Source organism: Macrobrachium rosenbergii, chromosome 22 (genome assembly GCF_040412425.1).
Source record: "Macrobrachium rosenbergii isolate ZJJX-2024 chromosome 22, ASM4041242v1, whole genome shotgun sequence".
In the NCBI taxonomy this organism is placed as follows: Eukaryota; Metazoa; Arthropoda; class Malacostraca; order Decapoda; family Palaemonidae; genus Macrobrachium; species Macrobrachium rosenbergii.
In genome coordinates, this window is record NC_089762.1 from 24,128,268 (window position 1) to 24,148,390 (window position 20,123).

Consider the following 20,123-nt stretch of genomic DNA (forward strand, 5'->3'; position numbering starts at 1 on the left):
TGTCTGTGAAGCACTTTTGAAAGAGTTTCGGAAGTTTTGCTGATGTCCCTCAACAGTAATAGCATAGGCATCCAATATAGCTTTCATAATAGAATCATAATCTCTGTTAGTTAATAACTGAGAAGAAACAAAAAGATGCCTTAACCATAAGATGGTTTCGGATGAGGAGAACCCACCTATCTCTAGGCCAGTTTGAAGTTGTAGCAGTGTCCTCGAAAGTTTGAAAGAAGACTTTGGGGTCACGTTCACTGAACTCTGGTACGAGTTTGGTTGCCATTTATAAGGTCAAATGGATCAGGAATTTGCTTTTCATCTTGTTTAGTCTTTAGGAGAATAGAAGCCTTTTGGTTTCCTCTCCTATTTCTAACTCATTGAGCTGTCGTTGATGTTCTAGTTCTAGAGCAAATTTAGCTTCTTCCGCTTGACGTTGTAACTCTAGTCTTCTCTCTTCTGCTTTGATTTTTCAGCTTCTGTTTGACGTTGTAACTGTAATACTTGCATTTGCAGTTTTAATTTCTCCGTTTCTTGATCAACAGAAGGCATTGCATTTGCTCCTGTGAGACTTCGTAGATCTTCCATGTTTTCATCGCCATCATCAACTGCCTTTTGAGTAAGGAACTACAGAATATCATTGATGAAATGGGCTTTGACATGAGATGGATCTACAGTTATATTCCAATGTTTAGCAATGGTCAGCAATTCCTGCTTCTTCGCATAACGCAAGGTTAGAAGTTCGGTTTTATTAGTAGGCAAAAATTTCTCTACACTGAACATTATGGAAAGTAAAAGTTATGACTCTGAATACTCACTAATAGGCAAGATTATATGGAACAGGTACTATAAACTTCAAAAAGAATATTTATAGAGAACTGAGGAAACTATGAAAACCCGATGAAAACTAGATATTTATCTAAGCTGATACACACAAGAGAATCAAAGATAATGCTTATGATTATGCTAGACAATTTTATCTGATTTTGACAATTTAATTGTCATAACCTATTCAACAAAGTATTCAAATTTCTTTCAATGCAAAATTTGCAAACTAACCAATTGTTCGGCAATAAGAGCACTCACAATACCATAATAAGACAGAAAGCACCATAATACTAGCAATCACAAAAATATAGTTCATATGTTTACTGATCACAAGAAACTAACACAAATTTGCTGTCAACTATGAACAACTATCTAATATATAACGAGAAACTTATAAACTATACAAAACCATATAAGCACGATATAATCCTAAGACACGGCCAAATTACAAATACCACTCGCTAACATTCAAAAATATATTTATGCCAATGAAAGTTGAAAAAAAGTAGTGGCAATATGAACAAGTCACTCATGAGGTATCACTAGTGATGAACGAAAACTTCTGTACTAGCAGCATTCACGGAAGTAAATAGAGGTGGTGGTAAAATGAACGAAGTCACTCACGAAGTACCAATAATGCTGAGCGAAAACTACTGTACTGGTAGAGGTCGCGGAAGTACAAAGTACAAAGTTATAAATGTTTCACAGAGTTATGAGAGCAAATATAAATGATGGGTGCCCAGCTATCCATGAAGTTAAAGATTGTACAAAGAACAAAGAACGTAATTAAGGATGCTGATCATGATGGATCTTAGACGATCCAAGGGACGAGGAAGGTGTAAATACAACAGGTGGACGAGAAGAACTGAGGACTCCAATGTCGCAGCCAGATGTGTCGGTAAGGGTGGCTCATATGATGGGGCGGGCTTAAATGATGCCAGACTCAACTGCCGATCTCAAACGACTAACAAAATACGTTGCCAATATATCCTCCAAAATACAGATGCTGAGAGAGCTCATAGAGCTGGAGAGGAGTTACCATGTACATACCGTAAAAAATAAAAAAAATTAATATGAATAAACTTTCACACAATAATTGCAGTCTTATGTGCAGGAGTGTTCAGATGTGTATCAGGTTACACACTGAGGAAACAGATCCCGGTCAGGCCCCCATATATGTAACGGGCCCTAATTTGACCAGAACAAAATTCTTAAACTCAGCTGTCAAACCAGGATGCCAAGCTGTGAAGTGTACCTAACCTAGTAACAAAGGCTAAAGAAATGGTGATGCAGTACACCACAACAGCTTACATATATAAAAAAATATATCGCCAAAAAAATATAATATATCTGTTTCAGTCCTTTATGTATAATTATTACACTGATACCAACACTGCACACTGCTCCGCTGTTCAAATAAAATAAGCACTGAATGTATTATAGTCAATATGGCGAGTATAGAAACACTTTACGATTTTTATAATTATAATTAAACTTTCCAACACCAAAATAAGAAAAATAATTATATGAATAAACTTTTTACAACTTGACACTATTAAAATAATAATAAATAATGAATAACACCAAAATGCAAATACACGACTAATAATAATAATATGATCACTGACAAAATAGGTATGTACACGATAAGAGCTGAAACTCCTCTCTCCTAGAGGAAGAGGAAGGAAAACAAGGCAATTTCAAAGAGTGAGAGAACAGGGATTTTAAAGAAGAAACTTAGAGGTATTTACAAATATACATATGTAGTGAGTTTTGCACATACTAGATGGTGGGCTGTCACAATATTATATATATATATATATATATATATATATATATATATATATATATATATATATATATATATATATATATATATATATACATATATATATACATATATATATATATATATATATATATATACATATATATATATACATATATATATATATACATATATATATATATATACATATATATATATATACATATATATATATATATATATATATATATATATATATATATATATATATATATATATATATATATAGTATATATATATATATATATATATATATATATATATATATATATATATATATATATATATATATATTATAATGTGTGAATATTCTGTAAAAGTAATGTTTCTGTATTTTTTTTGTATGTTGTCTGTATTTTTATATGATTTTCCTTTCAGATATTTCATGCGTTGTGAAGTGTAAGGAGGTGATTTTGTAATGTGTGTATTGTTGCACAATGCTTGTGATATGTTTTGTGGGAGATGTTGGGAGTTTCAGATCCTGTAAAGAGGGTTATTTTGGTGACCAGATCAGATAAGATCATCCTATGGTCATGTTTGCACAGCTGTGTACCTAACACAGGAAATGGGTATGCGAGTGAGAGCACTCATGTTATCTTTGAGGAGGGATGACAGGTTGATAGCCAAGACTCGTTCAGAGACCTATGTTTGTTTGAACAAGTGTCCAACCAGGAAGTTAGCTGCCAATCATTCAGATAAGGGGCAAAACATATATTGCTTTCTGAGCCAGAGAATAAGTCCAAGAATAGGCTGTTTATTCTATAGAAGAAGTAATTCTGTATTCTGTTTATTCTAGTGTAGAGAGAGGAACTCGGTTTATTCTAAGGTTCTGTCAGTGCAACCTCTTTCTCTAAATGACTAACTGGTAGCCCAGGTTTGGAGTCATAACAGGCATTGGTGAAACAAAAGTAGTTAGTTAGAATAGGGAGCTGGTAGAATAAGGTGGTAATTTCTCTCTCTCTCTCTCTCTCTCTCTCTCTCTCTCTCTCTCTCTCTCTCTCTCTCTCTCTCTCATCTCTCTCATCCATCCTATATAGAAGGGTGTAAAGTTACTGTCAGTCTCCCACAAAATATAGTTTTGTGAATTTACTGAGTAAAGTGTAATAAGGAATTGTGTGTAATGGAGTGCAGAGAGGAGTAAGGTAATGTGTTGTTTGCTTGTTTTTTTACCATGGTAAAAACTGGAGTGGTTTTGGTAAAAAGTTAATTTATGATTTTGGTGAGAGGTGAATATAATCTTTTAAAAGTGGATATAATCTTTTTGAGAGACAGATATAATCTTTAAACAGACTTTGTCTTAGTGAAAGTGCTGTTGGTATATTTTCTGCTGCATATTAATTTTTAATATGTCCTTGTTTTCATATTATTCTTATATGCTCATGTGTTTGTAATTTCACAGTTACCCAAAATTGTGTGTTGATATTTTAACATTGAATACTTGTGCTGATTTCCATTTCCTGAGATTTCTTTTTCAAATTTAGAATAAACCTTAATTGTTTGAATTTTGCTCAGTTAACTTAATTTCTTGGTAAATTAAAGTTTTGTGAATTAAATTTGTTTAAGAATTAAATCTTACATTGTTATCAAGTAATAAATCTTTTTGAGATTGTGAACTCTAATTATAACTTTTGAACTTAGAAATAAATTTGTTTGTTTAAAGTTTTAAAAGCACATTGTTTCATTTTGACCACCAGTGTTTAGAGATATTTGTGTGTGTGTGCAAGGTAAGTGATATATCTGTAATATTCTCCTTTGATTTTATCGAAGTAAATTAGAACCAGGGAAACATAATGTTTGATGGAGTGATGCCATTTTTCCCCTTAATTTATATGTTTATTAACAGTTGTCACCTCAACCATAACTTGATAAACTTAGATTTATTTTTCAAGTGTTAAGCAAGTTTTAACGGATCACTGTTACGTTTAGAGTGTTCAGTCGTAATATTATTGTTATGAGGTTTCAGGTATCTGGCTGAAGTGAGGTAAATTTTTGGTTTTAACATTTGTGTAATAACCAGGTACTTGTTCACTTCGTGACAAAATATTTGGTGCCCATTGCCAGGAGAAGAAAACAGAATATCACTCTGATTTATGGTTTATACTGGTGGTGTTAGGGATATATTTTGGTAGGAGAGTGACCATTTAGTTGTTTTGAAGTGTATTGTAAACTATTTAGTTGAGTAAATTAGAGAAAATGGCTCTATTTGAAGTTCAGGTATTTTTAGGCGCTCCAGCCATCAGAAAGTTATCTGAATATCACCTGACTAAGGCACAGTGGACTCTCTTAGCAGTGATATGTGGGGGCAATGTTACTAGTGATATGATTGAGGCACAAATCAAATGTGTTGCAGCCCAAGCATTGATAAATTCTGGTAAAGTAGATAGACAGTTAAATGAGGCATATGAATTGTTGAATGCAGCTGAGGTGGAATTTGCATATGAGCAAGGGCAGGAGAATGAGAATGGTGATGCAGAGGCAGAGCTTAGACGTTTAGAAACAGAAGAAAATTTTTCGTAGACAGAAGGTGCTAGAATCAGAAGGAAAGTTACTTAGGCTGCAGATGCAGGCTGATAAAGAAAAAGAAGAAAAAGAAAGGGAAAGAGCAAGACATGAAAGGGAGTTGGAGTTAATCAGCTCGATCCACAGTACCTGTAAACCCATATAACTATGTCCAAGGTAATGCAGATGCTGTGTTTGGTGTAGTAAGAGTGCAGAAGTTAATTCCAAAGTTTACAGAAGCAGCTCCAGATGAGTTTTTTGAGCACTTTGAAAAAGTGGCTACAGGTATGGGATGGCCAGAGGATAAATGGTCAGTCGTATTACAGTGTGTTCTCATTGGTAAAGGAAGAAGTGTCTTATCAGCTGATCAGTGTAAAGAGTACAGTGTACTGAAACACAATGTGTTACAAGTTTACCAGATGACCCCTGTAAACTACAATGAAAGATTTAGATTTTTGAAGAAGGATGACAAGATGACTTTCTTGGATTATGCGTATAAAGTAAGAGGATGTTTCAGACAATAGTTGGAGGCTGCTGAAGTTAAGTCTATGGATGAACTTGAGGAGTTAGTAGTCTTAGAGCAATATCTGAGAGGAATTCCTGAACATATAAGAGTTTATTTGACAGAGAGAGAGAGGTGAAGAAACTTGACAAAGCTGCTACCCTGAGTGAAGATTACAACATAATAAGCAGCAAAAAGAATTATAATGTCAACTACCAGAACCAACAACTCATAGGTTATAGGTCTCAGTCGAATTTTAAGGAAATTGATGTGAGAAACCCTTCTAATAACTATGCCAGTACAAAGCCGGGATATACCCCACAGCAGTTGAATGGTAAACCCTCACGTTCTGGTCTGTTCTCAAGACAGATGCAGAAGACTAATGTTGTTTGCTACAAGTGTGGACGAGTAGGACATTGTAGTCAAGATTGTTATAAGATGCAGCAGCAGGTTACGCCAGTTGGACAGGTAATAAAGGGTAACCAAGTAAAACCTACTACAAGGAATAGTGTAGGGAAAAAATGAAACTAGACAAGGAGAGTGCTTAGCAACCAGTGGAAATGTAACTTCAAGCAGTGAGTGGCTGAACAGTGTGGAGGCTTTTAAGCCATATATCTATGAAGGTATGCTGACAACTCCCTCTTTGAGTGTGCAGGTACCAGTGAAGATATTACGTGATACAGGCAGTAACCATAGTGTGGTAGTTTGTGGTGCTCATCCACAGTTGGAGAAGAATCTCACCAGAGATTCAGTTATTTTAAAGGTATAGGAGAGGAAGTAACTCCTATATGTCACTTTCATTTGTCATGTGAATTGGTGACAGGAAGTATTGATTTTGCTGTAAGGGACTCACTAGCTGTTGAAGGTGTGCATGTTTTACTGGGTAATGAAGTTGGTGGTGTTCCCTTCATTCCTTGTACTATAGTGACAGACAAACCGTTGAGGATTAGTCCTACGATAGAGATAGAGAAGAAAAATCCCCACCTGTTTCCAAGTTGTGTAACTACCCGGAGTATGAAGAGAACTACATATAGGAATGAAGAAACTGAGGATTTGCCTGTACCAGAAGAATCTAAGTGAAGGATCTTTGAGCTTAGAAGAGCTGTTTCAGGAAAGTGAAGTTTCCCCTAGTGTAAATAATGAAGAAAGTATCCAAGAAGAAGAGGATCTTGTTAATATTGAAGAGACTCAGCATAGTCAAAGTGTTCCTGAAGATAGTAGTGAAACTACAGTAGCAGAGTTGGCAGATATTGTGAGTTCAACCCTTGAAGTTGGACAAGTTACTAGAGAGAAGTTAATAGAACTGCAGAAGAAGGATACAGTGTTGGTGGATTTGTTTTTCAGAGTTGTTGATCAAGGAGAGATGCAACAAACTCCTACCTGCTATTGCCTAAAGGAAGGATTGCTAATGAGGAAGCATCAGCCTGCAGATACAGTACCAGGAAATGCTGATTGGGGGGAATATCATCAAATTTTGATTGCATATCCACTGAGGAAGCAAGTTGTAGCAGTAGCACATGAGTTAGTTCCTCGTTGAACGAGTCAGTAGAGTTCTCGGCTGGCTCTCCGCTAGGCCCGAGTTCGAGTCTACGGCCGGCCAATGAAGAATTAGAGGAATTTATTTCTGATGATAGAAATTCATTTTTTGGTATAATGTGGTTCATATTCCACAATAAGCTGTAGGTCCCGTTGCTAGGTAACCAATTGGTTCTTAGCCATGTAAAATAAGTCTAATGCTTCGGCCAGTCCTAGGAGAGCTGTTAATCAGCTCAGTGGTCTGGTTAAACTAAGATATACTAACTTAGCACATGAGTCTGGACGTATGGGAGTCAGGAAGACAGTTGAGAAGATTATGAACTATTTTTTTGGCCTGAACTTCACCAGAATGTCAAGAGTCTTTTGAGAAGGTTAAAGTTATTTTAAACTTTAAAGCCAGTGCTGCAGGCTCCAGACTTCAATGAAAAGTTTGTGATACAAGTTGACGCATCTGATAGTGGAATTGGAGCTGCTGTTCTTCAAGAAGATGACTATCATGTTATGCACCCTCTATGCTTTATGTTGTCAAAGCTAAAAAAACATCAGAGGAATTATTCTACAATTGAAAAGGAGACATTGGCATTAATTACAGCCTTGAAAAAGTTTGAAGTGTATGTGAACCAACCTAATAATGAGGAAATTTTAGTGTTATCTGACCACAGCCCTATTTCATTCATCAATAAGATGAAGAATAACGATCAGCAATTAACCAGATGGTCTTTTGTGTTTACAATCGTATAATGTAAAAGTGAAACATATCACTGGGAAGGATAATATTGTTGCAGATTATGTATCCCATTCCGAATCATTAGATTCAAATCTGGGATAATTAATCTTCTTGGTGGAGGAATATTATAATATGTGAATATTCTGTAAAAGTAGTGTATGTTCTGCATTTGTTTTGGTATGTTGTCAGTATTTTTTATATGATTTTCCTTTCAGATATTTCTTGTGTTGTGAAGTGTAAAGAGGTGATTTTCTAATATGTGTATTGTTGTGCAATACTTATATGTGTTATGTTTTGTGGGAGATGTTGGGAGTTTCAGATCCTGTAAAGAGGGTTATTTTGGTGACCAGATCAGATATCATCCTGTGGTCATGTTTGCACAGCTGTGTACTTAACCACACAGGAAATGGGTATGCGAGGGAGAGCACTCATGTTATCTTTGAAAAGGGATGACAGGTTGATAGCCGAGACTCGTTCAGAGACCTACGTTTGTTTGAACAAGTGTCCAGCCAGGAAGTTAGCTGCCAGTCATTCAGATAAGGGGCAAAACATATATTGCTTTCTGAGCCAAAGAATACATCCAAGAATAGGCTGTTTATTCTATAGAAGAAGTAATTCTGTATATTCTGTTTTATTCTAGTGTAGAGAGAGGAACTCAGTTAATTCTAAGATTCTGTCAGTGTAACCTGTTTCTTTAAATGACTAACTGGTAGCCCAGGTTTGGAGTCATAACAGGCATTGATGAAACAAAAGTAGTTAGTTAGAATAGGGAGCTGGTGGGATAAGGTGGTAATTTCTCTCTCTCTCTCTCTCTCTCTCTCTCTCTCTCTCTCTCTCTCTCTCTCTCTCTCTCTCTCTCTCATCTCATCTCATCCTTATATAGAAGGGTGTAAAGTTATGGTCATTCTCCCACAAAATATAAGTTTTGTGAATGGTTAAAAATACTTGCATTGTACAGGCATTGTAAAGTGTATTTACTGAGGAATAAGGAATTGTGTAATGGAGTGCAGAGAGGAGTAAGGTAATGTGTTATTTGCTTGTTTTTAACATGGTAAAAGTGGAGTGGTGTTGGCAAAAATTTAATTTATGATTTTGGTAAGAGGTCAATATGATCTTTTAAAAGTGGATGTAATCTTTTTGAGAGATAGATATAATCTTTAAAGAGACTTTGTCTTAGTGAAAGTGCTGTTGGTATATTTTTTGCTGCATATTAATTTTTAATATGTCCTTGTTTACATATTATTCTTACATGCTCATGTGTTTATAATTTCACAGTGTTACCCAAAATTATGTGTTGATACTTTAACATTGAATACTTGTGCTGATTTCCCTTTCTTGAAATTTATTTTTCAAATTTGGAATAAATCTTAATAGTTTGAATTTTGCTCAGTTAACTTAATTTCTTGATATAAATTAAAGATTTGTGAATTAAACTTGTTTAAGAATTAATTAAATCTCACACTGTTATCAAGTAATAGTAAATCTTTTTGAGATTGTGAACTCTAATTATACTTTTGAACTTGGAAATAAATTTGTTTGTTTAAGGTTTTAAAAGCACATTGTTTCGTTTTGACAACCAGTGATTAGAGATATTCGTGTGTGTGTGTACATGGTAAGTGATATATCTGTAACGTTCTCCTCTGATTTTATTGAAGTGAATTAGAACCAGGGAAACATTTATAATGTTTGATGGAGTGATGCCATTTTTCCCCCTAATTTATTTGTTTATTAACAGTGGTCACATCACCCTTAACCTGATAAACTTAGATTGATTTTTCAAGTGTTAAGCAAGTTTTAAGAGATCACTGTTACGTTTAGTGTGTTCAGTCGTAATATTATTGTTATGAGGTTTCAGGTATCTAGCTGAAGTGAGGTAAATTTTTGGTTTTAACATTTGTGTAATAACCAGGTACCTGATCACTTTGTGACTATATATATATATACACATATATAATATATATATACATATATAATATATATAATATATATATATATATATATATATATATATATATATATATATATATATATATATATATATATATATATATATATATACATGATGATGCTGATCTGGGGTTTGGGTGTCTAGCCCTAAACACAATCTAAACTCATCTGATGAACTGGCTAAACTCATAAAAAGAAGTAAGTTAACAGTAAATTAAATGGTTTTCAAAAGATCAGAGGGATATTGCAAAGGGAGCTCCTCACTAGCTCCTTGGCACTGCTATTACGTTAGTCACAAACAGATAGTGCCAATATCAAAAGACTTTACAATCTATGGTGAAACTTCTTAACTGTAGAATTAGGTCTACTCTGAAATAAATCACACTATGGTGGGATTTCTAAAGATAAGTAAACATACAGAAACTTTGCCACGTAGGCGTAGAGGTCTTCAGAGATTCTCTTGAAGTGTTCTTCCACGTCGGGAATTCAGGAATTGGGACCATGGACGAACAGGTAGACACACAGTATCAAAATGCCTATCCTTTCCTGTAGGATGCATTGTCCTGATGTGTAGGCCCAGGCTTTGTGCAATAAGGCAAGGGACTAGTGGGACTATCTTAGCTCGACAAAGTTTGACTGGGTCAGAAAGGGGGAGAGCGGTCGGAGACTGACCTGGCAAGGACTTTACTCTGATTCTGGCTGGTAACAAACTCCTCACATGACCCCTGGTCAGGTCCTTATGTAGCCTCTGCTCCGGCCTCCCGGTCTCTGTCCTGCGTGTGGGCGCTTGTCCGTTAACTCGCTGGTTACCATGTTTTGGTGGCATCCAGAGGAGCGGTGCTGGAACAAGGAGGTGAACGAGAGTACCCAGGGGAAATTAAAGGCTGACAAAGGCGGGATAATAGGCTTAGAGAGGATGGGCGAGTTTTTTCGTGAAAGCACTGAGGATTTTGCGCGTGCTAATGCCAGGGGTGTTTTGATTGCCCCATTCCTTGGTTCTGGGTGGTCATGAAGTTGACTCACCATCTGTACTTTATATGCTTTATTCTCTAATGTTAATTTTAAATAAGTAGAGCTTCACGTGCTATTGCTAATACCAATATGTATGCATATTATTTTAGCCAAGTGTGGAGGGCGTATTTGTTGGAACACTTGCTCGTGACAGTTGGAACACTTGCCCATGAATGAGTCTTAGATCATTAATCTCTTCCACGAAATCCAATATCTAGTGTCCTTCTGTCAGTCATATTTTTGTTTTTACTGATGAAGGTCGATTCCTGAATGTTACGTTTGTATTGGCAATTACTTCTGAAAAAAAAAAAGTGTCACTGCAATTTATATGACCAGTAACCTCATATGTACAAAAATTCCCTCGCTCCTGAACCATATCTTATCGATTGCTTATGTTCTATTAATCTTTGTGAGCTGAATCTATCGGTTTCCCCTGTGTAAGCTTCATTACAGTTTTTTGCATGAGATTTTATAAACACCAGCATCCGCTCATTTTTTTATTTGAATATATATCCAAAGTAAAAAAAATAAACGAATTGTCAGATATGAGACGTTCAGTTACTTTTTAATCTTTTCAACATAAGGGGGCTTTATTTTATCGTTAAAGTCTATCTTTTTTTAGTTGTGGGACGTCCTTAGTATATTTTATATGCTTTATTGAAAACCTCGATAATATGTGCTGGGTAGAGTAATTGAGTCAGATGTTGACGAATTGTATCGTATTCTTTTTTTAATAGTACCCATGCGTACACATCTTAAGAATTTTAGGGAACAAATAAAAGCTGACCATGATCTTTACTGAAACATCATGATAACTTGGGAAGTGGACATGGGCAACAATGAAAATAGGGGTCCTGTATAAGGTGAAGGTATATTTTATCTGTTCTAGGAAAGGTAATGTACCAGCTTTTTCCCATGGCTTTTAAATTTAGTACTCTGTACTAGCGTATCTAGTTTACTTAAGAAAAAAGATATTAAATCTCCCAGGGTATTACCCCTAATGTAAAGAGAACATCCACGTTACCGATATATGTTATGAAGAGTAACATAAGACAAAATTTTTCAAAATATTCCATTTAAAGATTCAATAGGAGAGGAAGAGTGAGCTGCCCATACCACACCCAAATTTTCGTTTATGAAGGTTACTGTTGACAGAAAAACATTGTCAGTTCCACATAGGCTAATCAGTTTTAAGGTGTTATCAGTGCCAAAAGAAAAATGTTGATGTGGTTAGTGATTTTGTGGTTGTAATGTTCTTAGAAACGATAACACGTGGGCAATCGTCGGGACTTTAATAAATAAGGACTCCACTTCTAGACCCTTTTTGACGTTGATCAAAAAGAGTCTGGAAGTGGAGTCCTTAATTACTAAATTCCCGATTGCCCACGTGTTTTATTTTCTAAGAATATAACAACCACACGAAACTTTTTCCTTTTGGCATTGATAAAACTTTAAAATTGATTGACCTATGTGGAACTGACAGTGTTTTTCATGAGATATTTAAGATGTTAGATTTGTGTATGAAATCTGCGTGTTTTATGTGGGAGGTAAAAGAGGTTTTGATAATTTGTACAGGAATAAACCACTGCGTGGTGTAGAAAACACCGAATGACTGGGTGATGGTTTGTTGTATTCATACCATGTTCATTAAACCAAAAATATCTGAAAATAAAGAACTAAATCTGTATATTTTAAATGTGTGTTGCTGTTGCACAGGTGAGAAAAATGTACATAGTTGATTTAATAAGGAGAGCACACTGATTGTTAATGCACTTAGACAAAAAAGATGAAATGACAAGGGTGCAGAACATGGACAATATTGGTTGTGTCTGGGATTGCTGAAATAACAGAACTATGGAAGGATTAACCATAGTACTTCCAGAAAGACCCTTAGTACATGTGAAAGAGCACCGATGATTGAGTTTGAGAATTGCAAGAGCTAAGTATGGCAGTAGAAGTTGTGAAAGTGCATGCAAGCGACCTAGAAGGGAAAACGAAAGAGAGTGAAAGATGAGCGTCTAAAGACGTCATCTTTAGAAAACAAAAAAGCAGTCATAAATATTTTGAGGGAGGGAAGCATTGGGATTACATTTGGAGAGTTTTGTGGATGACGTAAATCTATCCCTTATGCAGTTAGGGGCTGTTCGTTAAATTAGTCCAAAATAGATGATCTCCAGCGTTTTTTCTTCCATTTCCCTCTGTTTTTTATACGAATAACTTATGTAAATAACGCGATATGTATTATTTCATGGGAAAGATTATTTTGGCCACTTTATGGAAAGTCTGGTGACCAGATACGAAAAAGATGCCGGAAAATGCACAAGTATGCCTACACCTTTCAGAGTACATTTAGGTATGCCTCTCGACTCCTGCCCTTCTGTTTTCAAAAGATATAGCAGACAGACCCATTACATAGCAAAAGTGGATATTTGGATTATCGTCGAAAATTTTTCTTTTCTTAACCTTGTCCTGCTTTTCTCTATTCTTTAATTTAGGCTACAAAATGCATCATATATGCCCTCTCCTGCTGATGCGGCCTTCTGAGGGGATTTCATTTAACTCGTACATAGCATTGTCTCCACTGTACTCAAGGTTCTAGCTCAATCATTTGCTGTCTTTAAAAGTTCTTTTTTTGCAAACCCCTATTGCTGCTGAAATAATTGTTACTAAATGTGTTGTTCCATTTTTTATATCTTACTTTATTTGAATAGCTTTAAAAATGTATTTTTTCGTGACTTTTATGTATATCAGTTGTCAGATTGAGATAAGGTCCTTCCTGCAATGAGATGAAATTAAATAAAATGTACATTATTTCACTGAAATACTCAAGTCCTTAAGATAAATTTTCATGACTTCCAAAGACATGTTTCAAGTAGGATTTCCTTTTTACATCTGTAGTACGTTTTTAAATGACGGAAGGTTGCGTACTAGTTTCATGAGCCTACATTCATCACCACGTTAAACGTGTATGGTCATAGTTGTATCAGCAATGGCTGTCAGATTCAGATTTGCATGTTGAAGAAAAATTATTTCGGCACAGGTTTCATACCATCAGAGATTTGCATGTTGAAGAAAAATTATTTCGGCACAGGTTTCATACCATCAGATATCTTGCCCCATCTTTGGCAACTGCAGTGCCCACACACACTTAGGCAATGTATTGATTCTAATAGCTAACAGGTGTCTCTGCTACAGCTGAGTCAGATATGTGAGTTTTATATTTACGACGTTGACATCAATTAATCAGTATATTCATTTTTGTACAGTTGATACAGCTGTACGCTAATCTTTTGTGAATTGAGAAGCATTATAATGTAGTTGAATTAATATCATACTTGTTCGAAATTAACGGTAACACTAACCCTACAAAATTACTGGATGAAGCACTATCATAAAGATTTAGCTTGTTCCATCTCAAAAAGAACTCTCAAAACCATAAATATGATGAACATCGGTTTGACCGTTTATGTAGTTTTGGCATACTACATTAAATAGGCCAAGTAATTGCTGAAACAAAAATACAAAAATATAGTTGACATTCTTCACGAGGCAAATATTTATTGACTAGAGAATTTTTAGTGACAAGCATATTGAACCTCTGGTTTTGTAGCACTTGATCCGAAAGGTGTGAATCATACTATTTTAAATTAAAAATCCTTTGAAGTTTCACGTAAATGTATACACTTTTCGCATCTAAAATTTAGAGTAGTGCAGTCCTATTCTAAAGGGACCATGTAAAAGTACATTTTTCTGCTAAAATAAACTGTATTCATAAAGTTGACTAAACTGCAATTTATTACTATTACTAATATATCCTTACAGTAAAAAAATGATGGTAATATCAGAGAGGGTCAATACAGAACGTTCTGACCCACATCCCAAAATGACGTCAATATCATAGATAGGGCTGAGGAGAGAAGTCCTAATCTTAGAGGTGTTACACTGCCCTGAAGCTTGGACCAAGATACCCTCATTCGGCATACTTGCATGGAGGCCACTTGTGCGAAAGGTCAATCATAGAGTTCATTCCCCACAGACCTTTTATATTATGCACACATTAAATAAGAAAAATGAGTACACATTACACATTGTATTAGTGTTATTCAAAACCAGATTGCATTTTGGAATACTTTATTGGTCATTTAACATGCATGTTCATGTTACATCTTTTTGCAAGGAAAGAAAAGAAAATAAAGTTTAATTATTACTTGGTTCAACGTAGGTCACTTCATATGCAATCAAAGAATTTGCAGTTAATTCCTATGATGATCATCTGTGGTTGGAAAAATACAGGAAAAATAAATTTCTGCAGTTGACTACTTTTAACACATGAACTAGCAATTATCAGCTCAACAGGAATTGTGATAAAATGAGAAATAGCTGAAGTGTCAGTGCTCCATAATATTCATAGGTACCATGGTCAAATTTTCAATACGCAATACATTAGTGGATGTTGAACCTGTTTGTGACGTTGTTTACTGTAGTATAGACACGTCCTTTATGGGACACTCACCCTCGGTCATAAATAAGGTTAGGGCTCCTGCTCCCAATTGCCAATAATTATCTCAGCTGTTGTGCGTTGTTTTCTGTTACCCTGGCATGTATAACAAAGTTTAATGGTGAAATTGGTCAGGATTTGTACTGCGTTTCATTTGCATGCACACACACGCACACACACACACATGCACACCAAATATGTTCATGTAGATGAAAATGAATGAACCCGTGCTCATCCTTATTCTTTATTTGAAAGTGCTCGCAGCTCAGTACCATACTGTCACCATGAAAACTCATCTTAGTAAGTGTGGAACTGTAAAAACCTTTTCAGCTTCAACATTCAAGCTTATGTTAAACTGGCATAATTGTGTAATGGTCACCCCATACATAGGATAACCAGAGTGCAACATCTTTCTTTCTTGACTTAATTTTAAATCATTCAGATTTCTGTGATTTAGTATCATGAATGCACATTGCTCGGTATCTAAATAAATACAAGTGTGGAACGTTTACGCGTTTTAAAACATTATTGAGCTGCCATACTCCTTTACAAATTCAAGCATATAAGTAAAGTGCCTGTATGGCGTATAAGCATGTGATTTTCTTCACAGTTATTCCATTTCTTTTTGTTTTGAGGAGGGGGAGGGGGAGGGAGGTTTAACTAGCTAGTTTGGTAATTAGTCAAGAAGCACCCTCACTATCACATGCTTGTGCGCCTCCAGCATCAACGGTGCCACTTGGCCTGGGTCACCTCTGGGCCTACTGCTGTGAGCACATTTCCGTCCACCCACCATTAATTCACACACCATTAAAAGTGGATCGAATATCAACAATAAATCATAGTACCCGGAGCATCCTATGTATGAGTTAACCATTACAGAGTTATTGCCAGGTCAGCATAAGCAGCATAAGCTTGAATGTTTGAGGTTAAGTTGAAACGGTTTTTACTTTAGTGTAGGTTTTGTAAAATATTATTGCAAAAAGTTTACATCACGAATGATTATGGAAATTTAATTAAAAAGAAATTTAGTTTGACAGTTTAAATTAAACTTAATGTTCTCTCAGGCAGCATTAAATTTCGGATAATGCCAGCTTCTGGGAGGGTAGTAACCTGGTCTTTGGAACTTGACCCCATCAATAAGTTTGGAGTGGAATCAGACCCAATTTCCAGTTTACATGAATTCACATCATGTAATAATAAGCTTTGTTGCTTGCTGCTTTCTTTGTCTTTTTAGTATCCTGTATTGACGTCACTCTTACAGAGTGGTGATTGTATGCATTTTTTTAGCAGAGAAAATTCAGTTTCCTGCAAATACTAAATTCAAATCAAAGCTCACAGAATGAAATATTTATATATTGTGTATATATTTCTTAAGGTACAGCAATCCTAAACATGCTAAGTACCTCAGGCATATATAATAAAACCACTGGTCTGTTTGCTGGAACAAGGTCAGCTTAATCGGGACTGACTATCACTTTTTTGCCAGATGCACATGTATTTGCAATAGGCACAATGACCTTCTTCATGGTCAAGTGGTTAGGATAACCTCATCTGACATATCAGGTGCACGCTCTAATCCTGCCATGGATATCAGTATTTGTTCATAATGGTCTTACCCTTTGTAGTGGAAAGCATATACAAAAAGTGTGAAGAAATCAAGAAGTACTTTAGATATATTATATAGACTTATGACATACAACTTGGAAAATTTGACAAAAGCAATAGAGATAGCATTTATGAAGATGTTGCTGTTTAGACTGCAGTAATTAAAAATTTGATAGTATTAAAACAGCATTAACTATGAGACATGACTCATAGTATAAGAATTTGATGATGAGAAAAAAGATATGAATCTTTGACATTTTTCATTACATGTTGGATAAAAGAGGTCAACTATTTTAAACTGAAAGTTCGGTGGTTGGGTTTGTAAGATAATTTTTTATTTATTAGTGCAGTTCCAATTTATTGATACACTACAATTTTATTCCAATGCACAGTATGGAAATATTTTATCCGGATGAACCTTAATTTAGAGCAAAATAATTTCATACTAAATGACAGCATCTACTTGAATGATCTAGCTAATACAAATAACAAATGTCGCTTAGCTGTGTGCCGTAATAACCAGGCGTGATGAATGGGTAGTCCGCAGTGAAGATGTAAGCATACCCACGTTGATCAGGAAAGGTGAAGCCATTGGCTTCATCCAAATCGCAGTCACCATTATTCTTGGCAGTTGTATTAAAGGTATAATTGTTTTGATTACTTCCATCTCCACTTGTCTTATAATAACAACTCTTGAGATAACGGTTTTTAGTTGGATGGGTGCAGAATGTATACACAGGGAACCCATCTCTCATGTAACCAACATTTGCACAGCTAGAGTCGCCAGGTATGCACACAGGAACCTGATCATAGTAGTAGCGGCAGATCTGGTCGGTGCGTCCGTTGCAGGTGTCAAGACTTGCTTGCTCATTGAAAACTGCAATGTCTCCTTGAGGGCTGCTTAAAGGGTTGTAGAAAAACGCTCCAGAAATTGCAATTCCCACAGGCCCCACTCCATACGCTTTGTAGGTGGAGCCTTTGACTGGATTCACTGGGATGGCAATGAAGCTTCTGTGCTCACAGCCTTTGTTCGGATTTGGCTTTTGTTGGCCTTGGTCAAATACATGGTTGGGTATGCCAGTAGCTGCCACAATCCGGTAATTACCAGTGATAGTACTGTAGAATTGTGAAACAGGGTTAGTGCACCCGCATTTATTTTGTGTGCTTGTAGAGCAAGAGCCACTGTTGTATGCATTGAGAGCTTTCTTCAGCAAGTCTGGGACAGCAGTACTAGAGGTAGTTGTTGTTGTTGCTGCTGCTGCTGCTGCTGCTGCTGCTGTGTTAACATTTTCATAAGTACACTTGAACCCAGGCCTGTTTATACTAGCATCAGACTTGAAAATGACTGTGACATAAGCTGTGGTGGTAATGTAATTCTGTGGACCTGTAGTGCTACAGTATTTTTTTGACAGAATGTTAGTATCATGAATCTGTAAGAAGTCTCGGCAACTTCCTGAGGCTCTTTTTCCCTGAAGATTAAATTTCTGACAAGTTATGGAAATTTTGGATCCAGTATTAAATACATAAGTGCAGGTGGTCGAAGATGGATAGTTGGTAGGATAATTAGGACTGGTAAATATTCCAGAGGATTCACTGAAAACTTGTTGACAGTCCTGAAATAGACAAGAAAATGACATCGTAGGTATGACATATGAAGAAAGTAATGGTCAGGTTATAAATATAAGATCAAAATGAAATCAGTATTAAAAGACGCATTTCTGAACAAGTCGATGAGAGAAAAATACTGGAAGTGAGTTGTGAGATCATTCTTACCAAGGACTGAAACTAAATTATGAGTGTTTATTTTATGTTCAGTGATTTTCTGTACATTGAGGAAGCCTCAAAAAATTGATATAGTTGAAGTGGTCTGTAACTTTATTCACTGAAGTTGTAGCCCAGTGACAAAATCATAAGACAGTAGTCAGACAAAAAGATGACAAAATATGAAAGACTGAGATCTGAAGATAAATTTCTGAACATTAGGATTTTATTCAACTCACGCTGGGTTGGGAAAGGTAGCTCTAGTCATTAAGTAATGGTGGACAAATAGCAAAAATGTCCAACTTCAAGTCCAAAAGACCCAATACAGCAAGGAGTATTACTATGATTAACATACGGCGGTTACTTTTGTTACTACTACTGCTACTACTTCTGCTGCTAAAGTAGTTAATAATGATCATAAGGTACAGCAGTAATAATCATCTAGCAGACACTGATTACGGTGATTGTGTTTACGCCCTATTATCCTATTATTATTCTGAAAATGATTTCAAAAACTCTGACACGATCAATAAGCGACTACACTGAGTACCCTGTTGGAAGCAAGCCTCATTTCACGTTAGACCTTCCCAGATTGCTTGATTGTGATTCCAGCGATTCTGTCTCTTTTTGTATCCCGAACCATGCCGAATTGATTTTGCTGTTACATCCGAGCATTTGTATACTCAAATCTAATGATGAACTTTCATATTCTCTCTCTCTCTCTCTTGATGAATGGATAATCTATCGGGAAAAACTACACGGCACAAGTCCTCCCTTAATGAGGAAATGGTTGTTCGAAAGGCAGAGTACCAGATTGCGTCATATTCTCTTAATATGGACTTAACTTCTCCCCCCCCCCCATATTCTTTACTTTCCTTAAGGCTTTACTACAGCGTGTTCAGGTAACCTCACTAACAACAAAATGATACTACAAAAATATTGTTATAAAAGTGACTGTAACTTGATGGCAGCTGTCAGCGAAATTGAATCAGGAAAACGTTTTAGAGAAAAAGTCATATATTACTCAAATAACTAGCAGTCTTTCTCGAAATTGCAAATTAGATGAAACCGATACTTACGGCCGATATCCCATAAGGGTAAAAGAGGAAAGCAATCCATGTGGTAATCAGGAGATTCTTCATGTTTCCTCCTAACAGTGATCTTCGATCAGGACGACTTGCTTTCAGTAATCAAGGGTCAGTGGTCAGTGCTTCTCTTGTGCTTCGGTAGTTATTTGGTGTGAGTAGAGCCCTCTGGTGAGGGTTTATATACCCAACATGTGACGTGAAACCTTGAATTTTAACAGTAATCTGTGTGGGCGACGTGAGACAAGGGGAATCAATCATAAATAATTAATTTGCATTCAGTGAAGACCCGCTTAATGTCCTGG

General features: G+C 35.9%; 1 protein-coding gene and 1 long non-coding RNA gene across 4 annotated transcripts in view; one reads left to right on the plus strand and one right to left on the minus strand.

Moving 5' to 3' along the window:
• Nucleotides 1-20,123, plus strand: part of LOC136850662 (uncharacterized) — a 352,695-nt gene that overhangs the window by 300,409 nt on the left and 32,163 nt on the right. The gene's annotated exons all lie outside the window — the stretch shown is intronic.
• On the minus strand, nucleotides 17,019-19,973 carry LOC136850386 (uncharacterized). The gene is made up of 2 exons (XM_067123990.1): nucleotides 19,813-19,973; nucleotides 17,019-18,585 (listed from the first exon to the last, which is right to left on the minus strand). Exons 1-2 carry the CDS (start codon nucleotides 19,873-19,875, stop codon nucleotides 17,449-17,451), a joined length of 1,200 nt encoding a protein of 399 aa, XP_066980091.1. The 5' UTR covers nucleotides 19,876-19,973; the 3' UTR covers nucleotides 17,019-17,448.